The sequence below is a fragment of the Zonotrichia albicollis genome, chromosome 7, assembly GCF_047830755.1.
Source record: "Zonotrichia albicollis isolate bZonAlb1 chromosome 7, bZonAlb1.hap1, whole genome shotgun sequence".
Classification (NCBI taxonomy): domain Eukaryota; kingdom Metazoa; phylum Chordata; class Aves; order Passeriformes; family Passerellidae; genus Zonotrichia; species Zonotrichia albicollis.
This window is the reverse complement of record NC_133825.1, coordinates 17674090-17695617: the sequence shown is the minus strand read 5'-3', so window position 1 is coordinate 17695617 and position 21528 is coordinate 17674090. Positions and strand designations below refer to the sequence as shown.

Genomic DNA, 21528 nt, shown 5'->3' with positions numbered 1-21528 from the left:
AGGGTATCTGCACACTGAGAAATTACAGAAATCAGCCAAAAGCTCCACTGTGCCAGCCTGGGCAGGAGTGAAGCACAGACAGGGCTGACCAGGGAGTAGGTCCCAGAGACAAGGATGTGGCAATGGGCTGGCGTGCTCTGAAAGCCCTGAGACCACCCACACCCCTGGCCTGCTGTGGGGGTGCATTTCAGCTGGTTATACCCATTTCTAGCCATAATTTATCTGGTGCAAAGCATCCTGAGCCAGAAGTGTGGGGCTTTTCTCTGTCCCCAGAGGCTTTCGAGATCAATAAAGACTCCGGGCTGGTCACATCCCGGCGGCGCCTGAAGTCCTACGAGAGGTTCAACCTGACTGTGGTGGCCACGGACAAGGGGCATCCCCCTCTCTGGGGCACCACCATGCTGCACATCGAGGTCATTGACATCAATGACAACCGCCCCGTCTTCGTGCGCCCGCCCAACGGCACCATCCTGCACATCAAGGAGGTGAATCCCTGGGGAGAGACCAGGTCGGGGCATGTTGGGAGTGAGTTCAGGGGCACTTCTGCCTGTAACAGCAAAATCCAAACTCCATCTCCGCTGGGGACGCAACCAGACCTTGATTTAGGATGTGGCAAGAGGATTTGGGTCATGGGCGTGGACGTTCCAAAACGTGTGAGCAGGGTGATGGGGCAGATTTGGGGAACAGAAACCCCACAGCACTGGGAATTAGTAAACAGCCGGTGCGTGCAGACCGTGTTTATAAACATGGGCTGGAAATGCTGACACTGGAGATGCTTCTGCTTTCTGGGAAGCCAGGCTTGACTCAGCCAGTCCCCAGTACGTGTCTCAGCCAGTCCCCAGTGCATGTCTCAGCCCATCCCCAGCCACCAGCCCAGAGGGGATCATGGCTGTGTGTTGCCATCCCCCTGTTGGATTTCGGGCGGTGGGAGCTTGCTGACCTCCAAACCAAGGGATTTTGGACCAAGGGGGCCTGGAGGGGCAGGGGGAGCAGGGGGTTTGCATGCAGCGCCAAGGCTGAAGGGCTGTTGTGGTGTTGTGAGGTCCCCAGGATGAGGTGAGAGATAAGAATTTGACTCCATGTTCCCAGAAGGCTGATTTATTATTTTATGTTATTATATTATATTTAAACAATGCTATACTATAACTGTACTAAAGAAAGAGAAAGGATACATCAGAAGGCTAAACAAGAATGATAGAGAAAGCTTGTGACTGACTCCTCAGAGTCCGACACAGCTGATGGCGATTGCTCATTAATTAAGAACAATTCACATGGAACCAATCAAAGATGCACCTGTTAGTAAACGATCTCCACATTCCCAAGCAATCAGATAGTTATGTTTTCATTCTTTTCTGAGGCCCCTCAGCTTCCCAGGAGAAAATCCTGGGCAAAGAGGGTTTTCCAGAAAATGCCATGGTGACAGGCTGTGTGTGTGCAAGCAGGAGATCCCCCTGCGATCCAACGTCTACGAGGTGTATGCCACAGACAAAGACGAGGGTCTCAACGGAGTGGTGCTCTACAGCCTGCTGAAGACAGGGGCGGGGAACAAGGACTGGGAGTATTTCACCATCGACTCGGTCAGCGGGCTGATCCAGACGGCCATGCGGCTGGACAGGGAGCAGCAGGCAGTGTACAATGTGAGCCAGCCAGGCCCTGGGGCCGTGGGTCCCTGTGGGGATGGTGGGATGCACGGGATGGGGTGGGGATGGCATCATGATGACATGGTTGTGGAGGTGTCACACCTTAGCAGAAACTGGGTGGTTATCAAGTGTCTTAGGGGCGTTGCATCCTGGTGGGCCAGCACCCAATTCCCTGTTAAGTCCCCCCAAAATTCTCCAGCATCCAGCTGTCCTCTCCCTGTCCCTGCCTCAGTGATGTCTCCCAGCCTGGTTTTGCCCAGGACAGCCCTTTTGCCTCTCTCCCCAGCTGATCATCGTGGCCTCCGACCAGGGCCAGCCACCCTACGAGACCATGCAGCCCCTGCAGGTAGAGCTCGATGACATCGATGACAATGAACCCATCTTCCTCAGGCCACCTGTAAGGCACCAGCAGGAAGGGGGTGGGATGCAGGGGATGCAGGGGATGCAGGGGTGGAGATGCCAGCGAGCATGTGTGATGGAGCGTGCACACCTGGGCGTCACCATGGTGGGGAGCACCGGTGGGATTTGTCTGCTTTGGTTTAAAGCAACCCCAACATTTTATTTAAGTTCTCATGACGTTCCTTTCCCTGGGGTCTCTGGCAGAGGGACAGTCCCCAGTACCAGGCACTCTCTGTCCCCGAGCACTCACCGCCAGGCACCATGGTGGGGAATGTCACTGGTGCGGTGGATGCCGATGAGGGCTCCAACGCCATCGTCTACTACTTCATAGCAGGTGGGCATGGAGATGGCAGCTCTGTGTCCCTCCCCACACTCCCCTCACTCACCCAGGATTTCCATCCTCTCCTTGCTGCCCCTCTGCCCTGCTCGATGGGCGAGGTGGCATTTTGGAAGAGGACTGACTGGGGATGCCTTTCTGCACCCAGCTGGGAACGAGGAGAGCAACTTCCAGCTAAGCCGGGAGGGGAAGCTGAAGGTCCTGCGGGACCTGGACCGGGAGAAGGAGCCGTACCACTCCATCATCGTCAAAGCATCCAGCCAGAAGAACTGGGCTCCTCCCCGGGGCCAGCAGGCAGCCAGAGCCCAGTTCTGGGACCTCAGCGAGGACCTGACCCTGCAGGAGGTGCGGATCTTCCTGGATGACATCAATGACCAGGCCCCCCAGTTCACCAAGTCGGAGTACACGGCGGGTAAGAGGTGCCTGGGGCTGGGGGGCACCTGGAGCCAGAGATAATCCAGGAAAATCCAGCAGGGTAAAGGGCAGCGAGAGCCAGCCTGGCCCCAGGTCCCTTTCCCATCTCTCCCTCAAAGGGGTTGCCACCGATGCCAAGGTGGGGTCGGAGCTGATCCGAGTGCTCGCAGTGGACGCCGACGTGGGCAACAACAGCCTGGTCCTGTACCACATCCTGGGCATCCGCTACATCAAGCAGCACTCCAATGACTCCGAGGAGGTGGCCAACATCTTCAGCATTGGTGGGTGCCCAGCCTGCTGCAGGAGCGAGGGGCCTTGGGCAGAGACATCCCTGTGGCCAAAGGTGTCCCTGTAGCTGGGGTCACTGATCCCATGTGACCGTGCTCACAGGGGTCTGAGGATGAGGGAAGAGACGAGGATCTGACTCCATGTTTCAGAAGGCTTGATTCATTATTTTATGACATATATGATATTAAAACTATACTAAAATAATAGAAGAAAGGATTTCATCAGAAGGCTAGCTAAGAATAGAAAAAGAAAGAATGATAAAAAAGCTTGTGTCTCAGACAGAGAGTCCGAGCCAGCTGACTGTGATTGGCCATTAATTAGAAACAACCACATGAGACCAATCCCAGATGCACCTGTTGCATTCCACAGCAGCAGATAACCATTGTTTACATTTTGTTCCTGAGGCCTCCCAACTTCTCAGGAGGAAAAATCCTAAGGAAAGGGATTTCCATAAAAGATGTCTGTGACAATTCTGGGCTTGTCACTGTCCATTCCACAGGAACCCTTGATGGCATCCTGCGAACCTTCGACCTCTTCACTGCCTACAACCCCGGCTACTTTGTGGTGGACATTATGGCCTCTGACCTGGTGGGCCACAACGACACGGCCATCGTGGGGATTTACATCCTGCGGGATGACCAGCGGGTCAAGATCATCATCAACGAGATCCCTGACAGGGTCAGGCAGTTTGAGGAGGAGTTCATCAGCCTGCTCTCCAACATCACCGGTGCCATCGTCAACACGGATGATGTGCAGGTAACCATCCACCTTGGAGCTTGTTTTAGGGGATAGATGATCTTCCACAGGCTGTTTGGGAGGTCTCCAGTCCTGCCTGGATAACCACAGATGCCCCTGGGCTCTGAAGGTGACAGATAGACCCCAAGTTGGGGTGTGGGTCCAGATGATGCTTGAGGGTCTCCTGCCATGCGAGCACACCTCGAGGATGCTCAGGAGGAGACTCCTGTCCCACCCTGCAGACCTTGCTGTCTCTCCCCAGTTCCACGTTGACAAGAAGGGCCGGGTGAACTTTGCCCAGACAGAGCTGCTGATCCACGTGGTGAACAGGGAGACCAACCGCATCCTGGACGTGGAGCGGTACATCCCCCTTCCCCCCGCCCAGCCTGGCTCCCCAGGCACCCTGTGTCATGTCAGGGTGCCCAAGCAACCCTTCTCTTCCCAGAGTCATTCAGATGATAGACGAGAACAAGGAGCAGCTGAGGAATCTCTTCAGGAACTACAACGTGCTGGACGTGCAGCCTGCCATCACTGCCCGGGCACCCGACGACCTCTCGGCTCTGCAGGTGAGGGTCCAGCTGGGCTTGGGGGAGCTGCTCACAGCCCTCTGGGGGAGGTGTCCCTTCCCACGGCGACTGCTCAGTGCTGGAGAGATGTTCCACCCAGATAACTTGAGGCACGTGGCCCCTGGAGGTTCCCCCCACGCCTCTGTCTCTCCTAGATGGCAATCATCGTGCTGGCTGTCCTGCTCTTCCTGGCTGCCATGCTCTTCATCCTCATGAACTGGTACTACCGGACAGTGTGAGTGACCCCTGGCTCTGCCCAGCCCCTGCCATGTCCCCTTAGACCAGGGGGACCAGCGTGGCTTCTCCCGGGCCTGGAAATGCCAGCAAGCAAAGGAGGGCATCAGCTTCCTCCAAAATGCATGGGTTTTAATACTGATGGTATTACTACATCTCACCTCAAAGCTCCCCTGCCTTATTTAATATTTATTATTGATTGCACACCCTGTATGAAGGGTCATTGCAAATCTGTCTGTCCTTCTCCTTTCCAGCATCTTCCTTAATTTCTACCCCAACTGGCTGTGTTTCTTTTGCAGGCACAAAAGGAAACTGAAAGCCATCGTGGCTGGCTCCACTGGTGAGCAGTGTTTGGGGTGTCCCAGTGCATGGCAGAGTGGGGTGTCACAGGGACACATGGGGGACATCATGGGGTGTGTATCAGAGGTGATCCTGCCCAGCCAGGTGTGATGCTGGGAGGCTTTTCTCAGCATCAAGCTCTGTTTTACTTGCCACACCCCACCATGTTTCTCACTGCCTTTTTGGTTCCTCTTTATCCCTCCCTGACAAAGAAGTGGTTTGCTGCTAAGGCCACCAATGTGCTGCCCTGTAACTCTCACCCCTGCCTGTTGCAGGGAACAGAGGCTTCATGGACATCATGGACATGCCAAACACCAACAAGTACTCCTTTGATGGGTGAGTGCCACCTCCTGGGGCTGGAGGCTGCTCCCAAGAGAGGCATGCCTGTGTTTAAGAGCCAGGAGGTGGAAACATGGTGTCTGCTCTGCCCTGGTGCATTACTGATCCTGGGACACACGCTCACTCTGAGAGCTTTCTGAGCTAAAAAATATTATTATTTATTCTGTGGCTCCTTCTCTGCCAATCCTGCACAGGTTTGGGGTAAGCAGAGATAAAGGGCAGGGTTTGACACACATTTGGATCCAGAGCAGCCAAATCGTACCTACAGAGGGCAGGAGGAGGCAGTGCAGCCTCAGCATCAGGCTTGGGACGGGGTTAGGGATAATGTTAGCGTTCAGGAACATATAATCACGAGAATGATTATGTGCAGGTGCTTTTATTGAAGAGCTCTGGGTGTCAACCCAAATCTGACCCCGACATGGGTGCAGGATGAACATGTTTTTATATTCTATCGTTATATAACTTTCATGTTAATTATTAAACTTATATTGTCCTGTTGTATACATAGATTTCATCCAAGCATGGGTGCCTCGTGGTCCCCCTCAAACTTTTAACATAGTTCCTCATGATTCTCCTTACAATTAACAATAATTATATTTAATTACTAAACAATCATCATATCTAACAATTACATCATTTATCACATACTGCTTACGCAGGCGCAATTTCACATGACCCGGCAAACACAAAGCCTAACATTTTCAGAGTCCATTTTTAACATTTTCCCAGGGCCCCACTAAGTCTAGCTTCTTTCTCATTCCCCGAATTTTATGATTTTAAAACCTTTTACTGTTGATAACGCAGGGCCAACCCGGTGTGGCTGGACCCCTTCTGCAGGAACATGGAGCTGGCTGCGCAGGCGGAGCACGAGGACGACCTGCCGGAGAACCTGAGCGAGATCACGGACCTGTGGAACAGCCCTGCGCGCACCCACGTGAGACACGGCCCCGCTGTGGGACCCCTCTGACCCCTCTGTCCGCCCCGCTGAGCCACCACGTGTCCCCACAGGGCACCTTCGGCCGGGAGCCCTCGGCCGCCAAGCCCGAGGATGACCGCTACCTGCGCGCCGCCATCCAGGAGTACGACAACATCGCTAAGCTGGGCCAGATCATGCGGGAGGGACCCATCAAGGTGAGCGCTGAGGGCGTCCTGCGTCCAGGAGTCCCCTCTGCACCTTCCAGGTTCTCCGCGCCGCAGGGTGGTGTCGCTCCAAAACGCGCTGGGATGAGGCCAGGCTCCCTCTGAACAAGCCGCCTGCCCTGGATAACGCACAGTCTCTCCCCCCCGGCCAGGGCACGCTCCTGAAGGTGGTGCTGGATGATTACATGCGCCTGAAAAAGCTCTTTGCCCAGCGGATGGTTCATAAGGCCACCGCCAGCCAGGGGGACCGCTCCTCGGTCTCGGAGGTAGAGGGGTGTGCGTGGCTCTGGGGACAGGCTTGCCGTGCCCTCTGGGATGCAGTGTGTCCTCCTGGCCCCGCAGGCTCTGGTCGCTGTCACCAGTGCTGCCCCCGCTCTCTGCTTGGTCAAAACAAGCCAGATAGTGGTTTTCCACTGGTTCCCACTGCTGTTTTTTCACTGGTTTTCCAGGATGCTGGTTCCCCACAGTGGCTGCCTGTGTTTCCTCTGATCAGTACACGGCACCTTCTCCCTCGGTCGCTCTGACCCCAGGAGAGGATGCCCCTCTTTGCAGACTGGGCTGCATCCATCAGCTCCCATTTCTGCCAAGGCTGGCCAAAGCTGTGGGGGATCATCTTCCCTTCCTTCTGCTTCTTTGGTTTTTGCCTCAAAAACACAGGGTTCTGAGGCAAAAATGCTGGGATGGAGAGTGTTGGTGCAGAAGGGCTGATTTGGGGAGAAGAAACTCCTCCTGTGGCCTTCTACCCTTCATGGGGGTGCAAAACAAGGGGCAAAGAGAGCAGAGGACAGCAGTGGGGTGGGAGATGCCATTCAGCCCTTCTGCCCTCCTCTATCCATGCCCTTATTTCCCTTCAGCCTCATCCAGCCTTCCTTCATCTTCTTTCCCTGTCTGCCTCCTGTCCTTCCACCTTCATACAACCCCAGATTCCAACCCAGGTCCAAACTCCTTGGCCACTCTGGGGGCAGCAGTGCCTGAGCTGGGGCATCTGCCCAGGGATGGAGCAGTGTCTGAGCTGGGGCATCTGCCCAGGGATGGAGAGACCCATCTGGAGGTCACTTCCTGGTGATCCCCATCACCATGCTCTGAGGGTGCTTCACAAGTGCAGCGCCCTTCCCTCTGGGAAGCCGGGAGCTGCCCTGGTGATTCTCCCTCCCGCACGGCCCTCTTGCAGCTGATCCAGAAGGAGCTGGAGGACGAGGAGGAGGAGCGCAGCCCCAGCCAGGGCAGCCTGCGCTTCCGGCACAAGCAGCCGGTGGAGCTCAAGGGTCCGGACGGCATCCACGTCGTGCACGGCAGCACGGGCACCCTGCTCGCCTCCGACCTCAACAGCCTGCCCGAGGACGACCAGAAGGTGCTGGGCCGCTCGCTGGAGACTCTGACCGCCGACTGCGGGGGCTACAGCGACCACAACGCCCGCACCGAGTCGGCCAAGTCCACGCCCTTGCACAAGATGCGGGAGGTGATCATGGAGAGCCCTCTGGAGATCACCGAGCTATGACGAGCGCTGCTCTGCTCCTCCAGGCCAGCCGGGGGTGAAGCCCAGAGCAGGGGGCCGCGCTGGGGGCCAGGGCGGTGCTCGGCCCCCTCTCCCCCCGCAGGAGTCCGGGCTGGCCGGTGCACATCGCTCCTTGGAGAGCTTGGCCCCGGCAGGGGGCTCTCAGGACCGGAATGCTTTTACTCACCTGTCATTTATCCATGAAACCATTAAATTTTTTTTATTTTTCTTATTAAAAAAAAAAAAAGTTTTTTTTCTAAAAAAAAAAAAAAAAGGAAAAGAAAAGCTAAATGAATCTGATGAGTCCAGACTGGACAGGGGGGAGGAAGGTGCAGTGAGGATGCAGATGATGTGCTGCCACAGCATCCCCGGGCACAGGCTGGGGGCAAGCAGCTGTCACACCTCGACCACGAGCATGGGGAGGGCCAGGGAAGCGTGGGGAGAGACCGAATCCTTTTGGCATTAACATCACCTTTCCAGTAAGGAAAGACCCAAAAAATTAAAAAGAAAAAAAAAAAAACCCCAACCCAAAGACATTCCTCCATTTTGCTGGCTTTTCCAAAACTTGTTGCAATGTCGAAAAAGAGAGAGGCTAACTGGGGCTTCTGGATGTCGAGTGCTCGTGCGTGTCTTTTGTTGCCCTTTTCTTTCCCCTTCTCTCTTGCATTTGGGTTTGTTTGTTCGGGGGTTTGTTTCCAGTCGTGACCTTGTGGAGAGTTTCGGGCACGGTCTGTTACGGGACTCAGAAATACACTGTCTATGGCTTTGGGTAACCTGTCTGTCGTCCTTCCTGCCCACATCCATCAGGCCCAAACCCCCTTTGGGAACAGAATACCCTCTTTTAACTCAGCCCTCAATCCATCATCTGCACGAGACGCCGCCCTGGGTGTTGCTGCACCTTGGGTTTTGGGGGAAGCATTAAATGTTCTCCCGCACTCCCACTGCAGCCCCCAGCACGAGGAGGAAGGACACAACCAGCCAGGCTCACGGGAAGAGTTTATTTGTGGTGGGATGCTCCCATGCACGCAGGGAAGAGTTTGTTTGTGGTGGGATACTCCCATGCACGCCCAGGATGAGGCAGTGCAGGCATCCCCCCAACATCCCCCCCAGCACCCCACTGCCCTCACCCCCACAGCCGGGGCAGCACAGGGCCCCCAGCAGGGATGGGGGTGCCACAGGAAATCCTGGCACCCAAACGCATTCATTTTGTGTTCAGGTGAGGCTGCTGCCAGCCAGCAGTGAGGGGCCAGCGTTTTGGGCAGCAGAACCCAGCCCAGCCCACGGGGACAGATCCACGTTGTGAGATCTGGGCCATACAAGTGGCTCAGGGTGGGATGGAGAGATGGAGAAGGGATCAGGGATGGAGACAGAGGTGGGAATAGAGCTTGGGGATTTTGCAGTGGCCCTGAGAGACATCAAGGCTGAATCCCTAGTGCTGAAAATATCGAGTCCCTTAACCTGATTTGGAAATCCAAGCCCCAGGAGTGGAAGGGGAAGGGGCTGAGGTTCCCCGCAGCCCCGCCGGCACGGCGAGGCCGGGTGGCTCCTGCCATTGCCGTCTGTGAGCGCGGGCACGTCCCGGGGAAGGGAGCCAGGGTCCCCAGACACACAGCAGAGCAAGTCCAGCCAGCTCGGGGAGAGGGCTCCTAGTTCCACACGTGGCGCCGGCAGTGTGCGACAGCCTGCGGAGGGACGGGGATGGGATGGCAATGGGACACAAGGACGGTGGCACAGCACCCTGGGACACGGGGACAGCCAGCATGGCACCCTGGGACACAGGGACATCCAGCACGGCACCCTGGGACACGGGGAGGGGACACAGCCGGCACTTACATTGCACTCCACCGCCGTGGCCATGTTCTTGCACCAGTACTGCGGGCCCCAGACGCAGGGCGCCGAGCCCAGGAGATCCTCCTTGCCCGAGTCACAGGCTCTGATTTTCTGCATTGCGAAGGAAAAGGGTGGGAGGGAGAGGAAGGAAACCCCCATGAGCACCTCTGACCCTCTGGGATAAAGGAGGCCCATCTTGGCTGCCCCAGGGGTGAGGGCACTTACAGTGCAGACAAAGGTGGGGTCCATCATCTGCACGAAGAGCCGCACGGCCGCTGGCTCGTACTGCAACACCATGGCCTGGCACTGGGAGGGAGAGAGGGGTAAGCCTGGCAGGGGGCTCAGGAGAGGTTTTGCTGGCTTGGTCGTGCCCCCTCAGCTTACCTTGCTGGTCAGTGGCATGGGCAGCATGGCACAGCCCTTCTCCAGCACCTCGCCCAGCTCCTCCAGCGTCTCGTTCTTGAGCAGCTCGTTGTCCAGGTAGGTGATGACAATCTGGCAGACGTTGCAGAAGGCGCCGGCGCTCACCGCCAGCTGCTCCAGGGATTCAGCCCCTGCAGGACACGGCCGTGAGCACCCAGCGGAGGGCACAGCCCCCTGCCCGGGCTCGGGGCGCCAGCTCACCGTGCCGGGTGTCCCCGAGGCGGGGGCAGCAGTGCATCAGCCCGCACACGGCCGCGGGGTCGGTGGCCTCCAGCAGCATGGTCACCACGGCCTTGCCGTAGGAGTTGACGAAGTCCTTGCACTGCCCGATGACGCCGTGGGGCAGCATGTAGCACACCTTCTCCATGTCGTTCACCAGCTGCTCCTGCCGGCACAAGGCAGAAGAGGGGGAGCTCCTCGCTGCCCCTTGGCCCCCTGTGCCAGCCCCCAGTGCTGGGACTCACCTCTGTCACGTTGTTCTCCAGCAGGCTCTCCACTGTCTTCACGGTGAACTGGCACACGTCACACAGCGGAGTGCTCCCCACCCTGTCCTGTGGGGACAAGGGGGTGGGATGCATGCTGAGCCCCCCCAGTGCCACAGACATGTGTCTGAGAAATCCTTTTCTTAGGATTTTTTCTCCTGAGAAGCTGAGAGGCCTCAGGAGCAAAATGCAAACAATGATTATCTGCTGCTGTGGAATGCAACAGGTGCATCTGGGATTGGTCTCATGTGGTTGTTTCTAATTAATGGCCACTCACAGTCAGCTGGCTCGGACTGTCTCAGTCAGTCACAAGCTTTTGTTATTCATTATTTTTCTATTCTTAGCCAGCCTTCTGATGAAATCCTTTCTTCTAATCCTTTAGTATAGCTTTAATATAATATAAATCATAAAATAATAAATCGAGCCTTCTGAAATATGGAGTCAGATCCTCATCTCTTCCCTCATCCTCAGACCCCTGGAATCCCATCACACCCCAGAGCCACCCTCATCCTGTTCCACCATCATCCCCCAAGCAGGGCATCCCCAAGTAAGACATTCCCCACATAAGGCATCCCCCACCTCGGATAAACAGAGGTGCAAGAGGGAATAAAACCCAAAATGAGGCTCCCCCTTTGTAGTGTTTGGATTTAAGGAGCCCAGCAGCATTGAGGGGGTCCCCACTCACCCCCAGCACGCTCAGGAGCTGCATCACCCTCTCGGCAAGCAGCGTGTGGAGGGGTAGTGCCGAGCTGGAGGCGCAGAGTCCCAGCTGGCCACACAGCTCCGATGGATCCTGTGGAGAGAGAGAGAGACATCCCAAATCAGGCGGGCTTTGGCCCTTGGGAAGGGAATTTCAGCACATCAGGGCATGGATCTCACTTACCGCAGCCTGCTGCCGGTGGAGCGGCCAGAAAATGGCAAGAAAAAACGAAAACAAAATGTAATTGCAGCAGTTGCAAGGCAGAGAGAAGGAGTAAAAAATTAATATTTTGTAGGAATATTAGGCAGTGAGTTTAACAAAATAAAAGGATGATTTGCTGATGATGGTCACCGGGTACCAGCTGGCACCCAGAGACCCTTGGCACTCCGGGAAGCCCTCAGCCTCTTACCAGGTAGTGCAGGAGCTGGGCAGCCGTATCCATGTGCTCGGCCAGGGAGTGCTGGCACTGCGGGAGGAGGCACATGTTCCTTATAAATTATTCATATATTAATATATATATTCTTAACATATGAACTGAATATATTTTATATTAAAATATATAAAGTTATATAGTAATAATATATACTTATATATTATTCTGTATACTATATTTATATTTTATATATAAATATATTTATATATATAATATGTATATATAATATATATAACATATATTTATATATATTCTTATATATATAGGAATACTCATATATATATATATATATAAGAATATTATATCTCATATATATATAAGAATATTATATATATGCTTTATATATTCTTTATAAAGAATATTTATTTTTATATGTTCTTAATAAAGCGTGATTTTAAGGTATCAACTGTATTAACTATATATATACCTACATATATATTTAATACGTAGAATAAAAAACCATTTTCTCCAAGAAGAAAAAAGTTTTTTATTCTGCATGCTCTTTACATATTCTTAATAAAGTTTATGTATTCTTAATATATAAACTTAATATATTTTTTCTATTTATTTATATATATTTTTATGTATATATGAATATTCTTATGTATATAAAATAATATTATATATATAAGAATATATATTCTTACATATTCTTAACAAAGAATATATATTTTATATATTCTATAATAAAGCATGATTTTAAGTTATTAACTGTATTAACTACATGTATAACATGCACAATAAGAAACACTCTTTTTCCAAGAAGAAAAAAGGTTTTATTCTGCATGTTCTTTATATATTGTTAATAAAGTTTATATAGTCTTTATATATAAAATTTATATATTTTACACATATATAAACATATTTATATCTTTTTGTATATATATTCTTATACATATAAGAATATTCTTATATATATAAGAATATTCTACATAAGAATATATATCTTTATATATTCTTAATATATAAACTTTATATATTTTATATATATAATAATATTGTAGATATTTATATATTTACATATAAATATTTATATATTTATATATATCTTATATATGAGTATTCTCATATATATAAGAATTTTATATATATAAGAATATATATTCTTTATATATTCTTAATAAAGAATATATATTTTTATATATTCTTAATAAAACGTTATTTTAAGTTATCAACTGTCTGAACTATATATATAACTATATATATAAACATGTAGATTAAAAAACTTTTTTTTCAAGTTTTTTATTCTGCATATTCTTAACAAAGTTTATATATTCTTAATATATAAACTTTATATATATAAATATATTTTTATATATATGTTCTTATCTATATAAGAATATTATATATATAAGAATATATATTCTTTATATAGTCTTAATAAAGAATGCATATATTTTCATATATTTATATATAAATGTATACATTTCTATATATAAACATATATTATAAAGAATATATATATTTATATATTTTCATATATTCTTAATAAAATATTATTTTAAGTTATTAACTGTTTTAACTATATATATAACTATATATATATAACATGCAGAATAAAAACTTTTTTTTTCCAACAAGAGCGAAGTTTTTATTCTGCATATTCTCCAGCTTATATATTCTTAACAAAGCATGTTCTTGAGTCATTAACTACATCACAATAACTTATTATATTCATTGGTGCAAAGTCAATATAATTGGTAAAAGTTTTACAGAAATATAATAAGGCACATATACACATTTAGTTATGCATGTAGTCTAGGTAATAAAAATTTTCACACATTTTGTCTAAGCTGTTTCTGTGCTGACGGCCTTGTCTGCTTCCTTGCTATGGATGCTTGAAAATTACCATTGTTGTTTCTTCTACCAGCTCAGCTTTGCTTGCAGCCCAGCTGTCAGCCCCTCCTTAGGACAGGGCATGGAGCAGCCTGGCACAGTGGGATGTGTCCATGCCCATGGTGCCCTCCCATCCCAATCCCGGTGTCATTCCCTGCTGGGCTCACCTGCCGTGCCCACGGTGTCCCATCCCGGTGTCATTCCCTGCTGGGCTCACCTGCCGTGCCCACGGTGCCCTCCCATCCCAATCCCGGTGTCATTCCCTGCTGGGCTCACCTGCCATGCCCACGGTGCCCTCTCATCCCAATCCCAGTGTAATTCCCTGCTGATGCTCACCTGCCGTGCCAGGACGGGTGGCAGGGCCTGGCACAGCCGCTTGGCGTGTGCCACCAGCGCCCAGCTGAAGGCAGAGTCGGTGCCCAGCGCCTCCTGCACGGCCCTGGCCAGCTGCAGGCAGTCCCCACACACCGCCTCCGTCTGCTGCAGGGTGACAAGCACAGGGACACCTTGTTGAGGAGTGACAAATCTCTCCCTTGTCCCCTCAAGAAGGAAATAAGCCCAGAAGTTTCTCTGATCAATCAGGTAAAAAGACGCCTCATAGGACCTGGGGGAAATCACCTCAAACTTGAGGAGAGCCAATTGGACAGGAGTCAAAAAATCCCACCTGGGCAATTTGCTAGAAAAAGAAGAGAGCAAAGAAACTAATGGCTTTTGTGAGGTGTTTTACCGGGAGCAAGAACCTCTTATATCTGGCTCAGTTTTTCTCTGTAAGGAGTTTGTTATTTTGCCTTTTATTAAAACGTTTTTGTTTCCAGACAGGTTGTAATAAAAGGCAAAATAACAAACTCCTTACAGAGAGAATTCTGCAACAGAGGCCACCCTGCTGATTTTCTGCCTCCAAAGGCAGTTGAGTTACCTTGGGTGTGAAACAGATCTCCAAGAGCTTGTGAGACCTGGCTTGAGGAGGCAACTATCACTGTACCCCACGAAATAAAACCAATCCCCCCACGCCCAACCTGCATTTGCAGGGCTGGGATTTAAACACTGGCTGCAATTTGGGGCAGCGCTCTGACCAGCACCTCTCATTTCCCTCCTGCATCCTGAAATATCCCCCCAAACTGGCAACAGTGCCCACCAGAATCATTTCAGCTCTGCAGAAATTTCAGGGGCTTTCTCTAATTGTTGTTTTAGGGGCTTTTCTCTAATTGTTTTTTTAGGGGTTTTCTCTAATTGTTGTTAAGTAGGTGATACTTGAAAGGGGATTCTCATCCCTGAGCAGCGTTAGGATGCTGGCACAGATTGTCCAGAGGAGCTGTGGCTGCACCACATTCCTGGAAGTGTCCAAGGCCAGCTTGGAGCAGCCTGGACACGTTCCTGCCGTGGCAGGGGTTTGGGATGAGATGATCTGTAAGGTGCCTTCCCACCCAAACCATTCCATGGCCCCACGAGCAGCACCAGCCCTGCCTGTGCGCGGTACCTGGGCCTCGCCGTGCGGCAGATCCTGGGGATGGAGCAGCAGGGGCACGTTGGCCATGAAGGGGGCAATGAGGTCGGCAAAGTCCTGGCTGGGGCCCGCGGCAGCTGCTGGGGGCTGCTGGAACCTCGGGGTGCCCGTGGTGGCTCTGTCCCGGCGCTGGCACAGCCGGATGGTCCCACACACCACCTTGGGCTCCGACTGCGGAGCAGAGGGTGGGATAGGATGGGGGCTTGAGCTGCAACTCCTCCATCACACCCAGCCCCACCCACCCCCATCCAGGGTCATTTCCTGTGGGAATCCACAAAATCAGAGGGTTTTGGGAAAGCTGCAGAACTGTGATTGGAGCTAAGCAGCAGCCATGAGATTGGTCAGCAGAAAAATTATTTATACTGCAGAAAAGCACAAACAGAACAATGGTCTGTGTATTAACGCTTGTCTAGAATAGCTCCCTAAGCTACAGAAAAGTTTATCTAGCAAGATATTAGGAAGGTTGAAGCTTAATAATGGAGCTCTGTGCGTTGTGTTTTAAGGCTCACAAGCAGGTGTTGTATTTGAAATAAGCAAGCATTTTTTAACCAAAGGTGCGTGTGCTTATGGTGATTGGATAGAAATACTGTCAATGTGCTTTTGTTTTGTGTGGTTGGTCAAAAAACTTATAAAGTGAGTTGTAACATTAAGTTCTTGGTCTGCTGCCTGGGATGTGAGCTGGTGGCATCTTCCCATTGTCATAGCTATGTAATGAGGCTGATGCTGGAAAATCAAACAGCTCAAGGCACGTTCCACAGCAGCCCCATCCCGTTACTGAGTTGTACACAGCCCTGACTGATGATAATTTCCCTCTCCATCTCATCCTTCAGACGGTTTGTCCTAGCCCCCAGGAGCATCCTTTGCTCTGCAAGCCCCCAGGACATCCCAAACTGTGGAAAAACCCAAACCTGGGGCTCCCCCTGCCCTACCAGCACTTGCTTGCCCAGCTGGACAAGGACGAGGATGCCCGTGTCCACCATCCTCTTGCACTTGACAGACCAGTCCTGGAAGGGCAGGTACTGGCATCTCTTATCCAAGAACAGCCTCAGCTTCTCCTGGGACACAAAGAGAGAGGTCAGGGCCTCAGTGGGGTTGGAGGGGAGGAGCACCAGCCCCACTCTCCCTTCCCACTGAGACCCACCTCGGTGCGGTTGTCCTGCAGGATCTTGCCCACCACAGAGACTGCCACCTGGCACAGGTGACAGGGGATCCCCTTCTGCTGAGAGAGAGGGGACACGTCAGGGCGCTGCCACAGTACCCAAACCCTCTCCAGATCCCAATCCTCCTCCCCAAAACCACCCCGGGGCACCCACTGGCTTCTGCCATTTGCTCTGCAGACATGTGTAGCCACGTTTCTCTTCACAGGGGAAAGAAAGGCACAATTCTTCCCAAGAATAGATTTCTGGGTTTCACATTCTCTAAACATCAGAGAAAGGGAAAACACAATTCTAACCATTTGCTGTGCCTGTGTTTGTGTAAAAGAAGAATGCAATATGGAGATTTTTTTTGTCAAAGTGATGGTGTTTTGGTTCCTTGGCACATCAGGGCCAAGTGTGTGTGTGTGTGTTGGGACTGTTGGGTGACAGTCACAAGATTCAGTGCAGTGTGTGCAGGGTTGAGTGCTTAACAGATTCAGTTTTAGATGTGTAGAATAACGTAGTATAATAAAATAATTCATGTATAGAGTAGTGTCGTATAGAATAATATAGTATTATAAAATGTAGATGTATAGAATAATATGGCATAATAAAGTAATTAATGTATAGAATAGTGTAGTATAGAATAATATAGTGTAATAAAATGTAGATGTATAGAATAGTATAGCATAATAAAGTAATTAATGAGCCTTCTGCTCTCCATGGAGTCAGATGCATCATTCTCTCCCCTCACTGGGGCCATCACAGCACTGCTGTAGACACGCATGCTGGGGTGGGCAGGCTGGGATTTTCTTTCCATCTCCGTGTTTGGGGCAGATGGGCACCTCTCCCGCAGCCCCCCATGTTCCCTGCTCCCAGCCCTGGTCCCACACATTCCCCGTTCCCATCCCGGTTACCCCTAGTGCCCGGTCCCACGCCGTGAGCCGGCACAGCTCCAGCGCCCCGCACTTGGCTGCGGTGGCCGCGTCCCGGCACCAATCCTCCGGCCGCTCGCTGCACTCGTGGAGGGGGCTGGCCCCGGCTGTGGGAGGGGAGAGGACACTGTCAGCCCTCAGGGCACCCCCAACGAGTGATGATCGGAGGGGGGAAGGGGGGTTTAATTTATAAATTATTTTTTAAAGTTGTTCCAATGTTGAAAATTGCAATGCAAGATGTTTTCAGTTACCATCTGTATGGCAGATTACCTTTGTCAAGTGGGCAGCTTGCCTTATCTCTCTCTTTGAGTGAGCACAATCACACCTCCCTGGCAGGGGACATTGCTGATAACAGACTATTGAATGTCACTGCATGGCTGATAAGAACTATAACATCCCATTGGGAGATGCTCCGCCCAGGGGGAGGAGCCAAGCATTGCTACCCAGATATAATCCAGAGGTTTTGAGACATCAGCATGGCTTTCTCCACGGGATTCCCCAGAGGAACAGCAGCTGCCTCTTCTTCCACTGGATCTTCAGAGGCAGAATACATCCTTCTCTACAGGATCCCTGCTCCAACAGAACCACCCCTGACACTGCAGGAGGGCTGCAGCCACATTTCCAATGGGACTGCCACCAACAGCCTGACCCACAGGGTGTCAGGTTGGGTTCTGACTCTGTCAGTGTTGTTCTAGTGTACTGCATTGTTTATTTTATCCTTTTATATTTTTTCCTTCCCAATTAAAGAACTGTTATTTCCTGCTCCCATATTTTTGCCTGAGAGCCCCTTAATTTAAAATTCATAGCAATTGAGAGGGGTGGGGAGGGTTTACATTCTCCATTTCAGGGGAGGCTCCTGCCTTCCTTAGCACACTCCTGTCTTTCCAAACCAAGACAGCCAGGCTGCCAGCTTTTCCAATGGGATGTCTGTCACAGGGTCAGAAGCAAAGGGAATTTGGGGCTCATCCTCAGCCTCTCAGCACCCTCTGACACACTGTGGAGGCGGCTGCTGATAAAAGCAGCAATAAATCTTGCAAAACGGGCAAACCCGGGGCGCCGGCGCTCAGCCCCGCACGGCAGCCGGATAATCACGCCACGGCTCCCGGCAACGATTGAGCAACCCCGCTTTTGGTGGGGTTCTTTTGGTTTGATTTCCTCCCCACGACAGCATTTTCTGCTGGCTGTAAATGCCCGGCGTGGCGCAAGAGCAGCGCTGTAATTGTCACCTTGGTGTGTCAGGGCTCATCCAGCATGAGGCGAGGGTTTGTTCTAACCTGTGCCCACCCAGGATGCGGCTGGGGAGAAGGCACAAACCTTCACGGCCTTGCCTTGGCCAGGAGCTGCTCCGGGAATTTGGGGGCAGAGGGACAGACAGACAGACCCTGCTTGCAGAGCTTTAAGCAAAGCACAACCCTCCCTGCTCCAAGCATTTGCATCCAGCTTTTATCCCCCAGCCCTGTCTGCGATTTTGTGCAGCAGGAATAAAGCCAAAGGCAGAAGCTGCTCCTTCCACCCAACCCTGGTTTCTCCCCAAAAGCCGCTTTCCCTGCATGCTGGATTTTGGCAATGCCTCCAGCTCATCCATGAAACTGCAGCGTGAGGTGCCCACCCTGCAAAGTCCCGGGGCTGGGGGTTGTGGGGAGAGGGGTCCAAGCCCCCCACACCATTCCCACTGCCCCAGAAAGCTGTTTCAGCCCCGATTTCCCCATCGGGGCAGGCGGGCCCGGGGGCAGGGCGAGTCCCCCCGGGTTCCCAGGCTTCCCACACACCCGTGCCGTGCTCGCCCCATCAGCTGAGAGGGATATATTTATGTTTTTCAGCCCAGCATCAGGGCAAACAGGAATGGCAAGTCAGCGGAGGCATTAAGGGGCAGCACCAAAACCAAGGAGGCGGGAGACGCAGCAACCCCACAGGTTTTTTCTGAGCTGGTCCTCCCGCAGCATCTCTCACGGAGCTGTGTTGGAGCCCGGAGCCCGCAGCGGGGTCTAAAAGACACGGGTGGTTTGGTCCTGCACTTTCCTGGCTCGCAGAGATCCTCAGCTCAGCACTCACTGCTCACCCTGCTCGAGCTGAAGGTCAAGCAGCAACTTCTGGGCCACAAAGTAATTAGGGCTAATCATAACGCCCAGCAGCTGAGAGCAGGGGGAGCTTCCCCGGGTGGAAAGCACTGCCACGGGGCAAGCAGCCGGGGCAGCAGGTGTCCCGTGAGCTCTCCTACACGTCCCAAAGCCCTGCTGGAGCCACCTCATGCTGCCAGGCACACAGGCACAGCGTTATTAAGTGATGCCATTTTGGGCAAAGGAGCAAGGCAGGGATGCTCCAGTTCTAAGTGAGCCACAAGTGCCCTATCGCTGCCTGCCAGGCCCTGGGGATGGAGTGGGCTTTGCTCAGAGGGGATCCAGCTCCGAGCCCCAGCTGTGGCAGGGCTGTGCCGGCATTCCTGCGAGCCCCGGAGCGCCCCGGCCGAGCCGGCTGAGCCTGGCGAGCCGGTTGTGATGTAAATGCCGGGGGTGGGTGGCAGCGTGGGCCCCGGCGCCCCAATTCCCGGCCTGGCGCACGCCCCTGTTGCACCAAGAGCCATAAATACGCTTTTCCCAGCTGGAAAACCCTTCTGTCTCCCGAGGCTCGCAGGTCCCCGGGGCCGCGGTCCCCTCTGTGCCGAGCCCCGCTGGCTCCGGGCGGGCGGCACCGCAGGGCTCGGACGTGCCGAGCACAGGTGAACTTTCCTGCTCTGCCTGTTGCCGGCTGGAACAGCCAGACACTTCCCCCCGGCCCGGGTCATGTGTGTGTACCCGCAAACCTGGGCACGTCACACTGGGGGAGCCAAGCTGGGGTAACTGGGGTGCAAGAGGATTTGCTTGCCACAGCAGGGCTCACCGATTCCGGGGCAGATTCCCGCAGGAAGCAGCGATCTGCCCTCAAGCAAGGAGCAGGGGTTGGGAGCAGGCCTTCCCCAGCTTGGGCAGGGGATGGATGACTAAGGACGGCAGCAGAGGTTTGCCTGCAGGAGGGTTCCTCACAGACACCCAAGTGCCGACGCTGGGAGGGCTCCTGAGGTGAGCAGAGAGTATCACCCCATCGCCCTTCCCAAAGCTCAGCAAGCCAACAACCGCTGTTGCCATCTGCCAGCAGAGCCGGCTTCCTGCCTCCTGCATCTCCTGTGAGGACCCTGAGGACAAGGGCAGCTCCACGGTCACACTGCTGTGACAGCCAAGTGGCTTCCCCAGCTCACACAGCGGCAGCCAGGCCCCAAACCAAGGGCACAGAGAGAGCAGCCCCTCTCTCTCCCTGCTCTGTCACAGCTTCCCTCCTTCCACATCCCAGTACACCACCAGCTGTGTCTGAACCCAGGGAAGGGAGGGAACAATTCCCTTTTGCCCTGAGATCACCCTCAAAGGCAGAAGTTCCAGCTCTCACCTCCAGGTGGGCAGCACAGGCAGCAGTGCCACCTTCCCCAGTGCTCCTCTGCCCAACTCCAGCACCAGAGGAAGCGCATTATGGAGCTTAGACACCAGAGCTGGGAGCAGTTTTGGGATTCAGCAGGGTTTTCTGGGCTGTCCACACCCTACCTACCTCCAGGCCTGGCCTTACCTTGGTAGGAGCCCAGGCACAGAGAAAGGATCAGCACCAAGCCACTCCATTTGCTCTCCATGCCGTTCCTAAGAGTCCTCAGTGGCTGGTTCCTCTCCTGTGCTGCTCCCAGACTGAGGAATCTTGGATGGGCTGGGAGAAGCAGTGAGAATCCACACCTACGCAGGGCAATTACCACACCCCTCACTTTATGCCTTGATTATAAAATCATCACCAGCGAGGCAGGGAGGGAGGGACCAGAGGCAGCCAGGTACTCCCAGCAGGTCAGAAGCAGCTGCTCAACGCTAACCTGGCTGCAGAGGGTGGGCACACACAGGGAGAACTGCCCCAGAGCCACGTGACAGCACCTTTGAATGACATTTTTATGTTTTATTTCTCTGCCTTTGACTGACATTTTTACATTTATTTGGAAGCAAGCAGGGAATGAGGACACAGGGGAAGCCACATTGAGTGCGAGTCAGCAGGCAAGGCCGGTATCAAGAGTCCCTCTGCAAGGCAGGATTGCAACACGGGGCTCTTGCCTCACACCAGGCGTCGTGTTTGTCCAGGGAAAGGAGGCAGCAATCCCAGGCAAGCCTCTTCCACCTGCAGAACAAAGGCTTGATGGGACATGCAGCATAATGGGAACCTGAATCCATTCAGCCCCAGATTCCTTGGGATGTGCCTTCTCCTGGCCCTGCAGCCAAGGGGAATCTCAACAAGAAACCCTGCCACGGAGAAAAATGAAACACG

General features: G+C 52.4%; 2 protein-coding genes across 4 annotated transcripts in view; one reads left to right on the top strand and one right to left on the bottom strand.

Annotated features, from left to right (window-relative positions):
* CDH23 (cadherin related 23) overlaps positions 1 to 8510 on the top strand; it is a 209763-nt gene extending 201253 nt beyond the window's left edge. For 2 of the 3 annotated variants that reach the window (XM_074544461.1, XM_074544460.1), the window contains 15 exons: positions 274 to 485; positions 1443 to 1637; positions 1927 to 2037; positions 2244 to 2373; positions 2525 to 2788; positions 2910 to 3071; positions 3578 to 3834; positions 4076 to 4173; positions 4259 to 4379; positions 4535 to 4614; positions 4913 to 4953; positions 5228 to 5288; positions 6096 to 6225; positions 6300 to 6422; positions 7603 to 8510. In XM_074544461.1, coding sequence (XP_074400562.1) covers positions 274 to 485; positions 1443 to 1637; positions 1927 to 2037; positions 2244 to 2373; positions 2525 to 2788; positions 2910 to 3071; positions 3578 to 3834; positions 4076 to 4173; positions 4259 to 4379; positions 4535 to 4614; positions 4913 to 4953; positions 5228 to 5288; positions 6096 to 6225; positions 6300 to 6422; positions 7603 to 7929 — 2312 coding nt within the window. In that variant the 3' untranslated portion in view covers positions 7930 to 8510. Of the gene's footprint in view, positions 1 to 273; positions 486 to 1442; positions 1638 to 1926; positions 2038 to 2243; positions 2374 to 2524; positions 2789 to 2909; positions 3072 to 3577; positions 3835 to 4075; positions 4174 to 4258; positions 4380 to 4534; positions 4615 to 4912; positions 4954 to 5227; positions 5289 to 6095; positions 6226 to 6299; positions 6423 to 6583; positions 6698 to 7602 lie in introns of all 3 variants that reach the window. The other variant, XM_074544462.1, reaches the window with a different exon arrangement.
* Positions 8511 to 9070: 560 nt separating this feature from the next.
* Positions 9071 to 21395, bottom strand: LOC141729655 (prosaposin-like). The gene is made up of 15 exons (XM_074544468.1): positions 20797 to 21395; positions 17188 to 17312; positions 16276 to 16350; positions 16064 to 16189; positions 15108 to 15305; positions 13967 to 14110; positions 11771 to 11827; positions 11545 to 11553; positions 11347 to 11454; positions 10644 to 10730; positions 10381 to 10564; positions 10141 to 10310; positions 9982 to 10062; positions 9760 to 9867; positions 9071 to 9608 (listed from the first exon to the last, which is right to left on the bottom strand). The coding sequence occupies exons 1-15, from the start codon at positions 20855 to 20857 to the stop codon at positions 9573 to 9575; spliced, it is 1569 nt and encodes a 522-aa protein (XP_074400569.1). The 5' UTR covers positions 20858 to 21395; the 3' UTR covers positions 9071 to 9572.
* Positions 21396 to 21528: the final 133 nt, after the last annotated feature.

Coding starts and splice junctions, on each gene's coding strand:
- LOC141729655 (XM_074544468.1), bottom strand. CDS start 20,857: ATGGAGAGCAAATGGAGTGGCTTGGTGCTGATCCTTTCTCTGTGCCTG. Junction 10,731..11,346: donor AGCTCCTGAGCGTGCTGGGG/GTGAGTGGGGAC, acceptor TTGTCCCCACAG/GACAGGGTGGGGAGCACTCC. Junction 10,565..10,643: donor TGGAGAACAACGTGACAGAG/GTGAGTCCCAGC, acceptor TTGTGCCGGCAG/GAGCAGCTGGTGAACGACAT.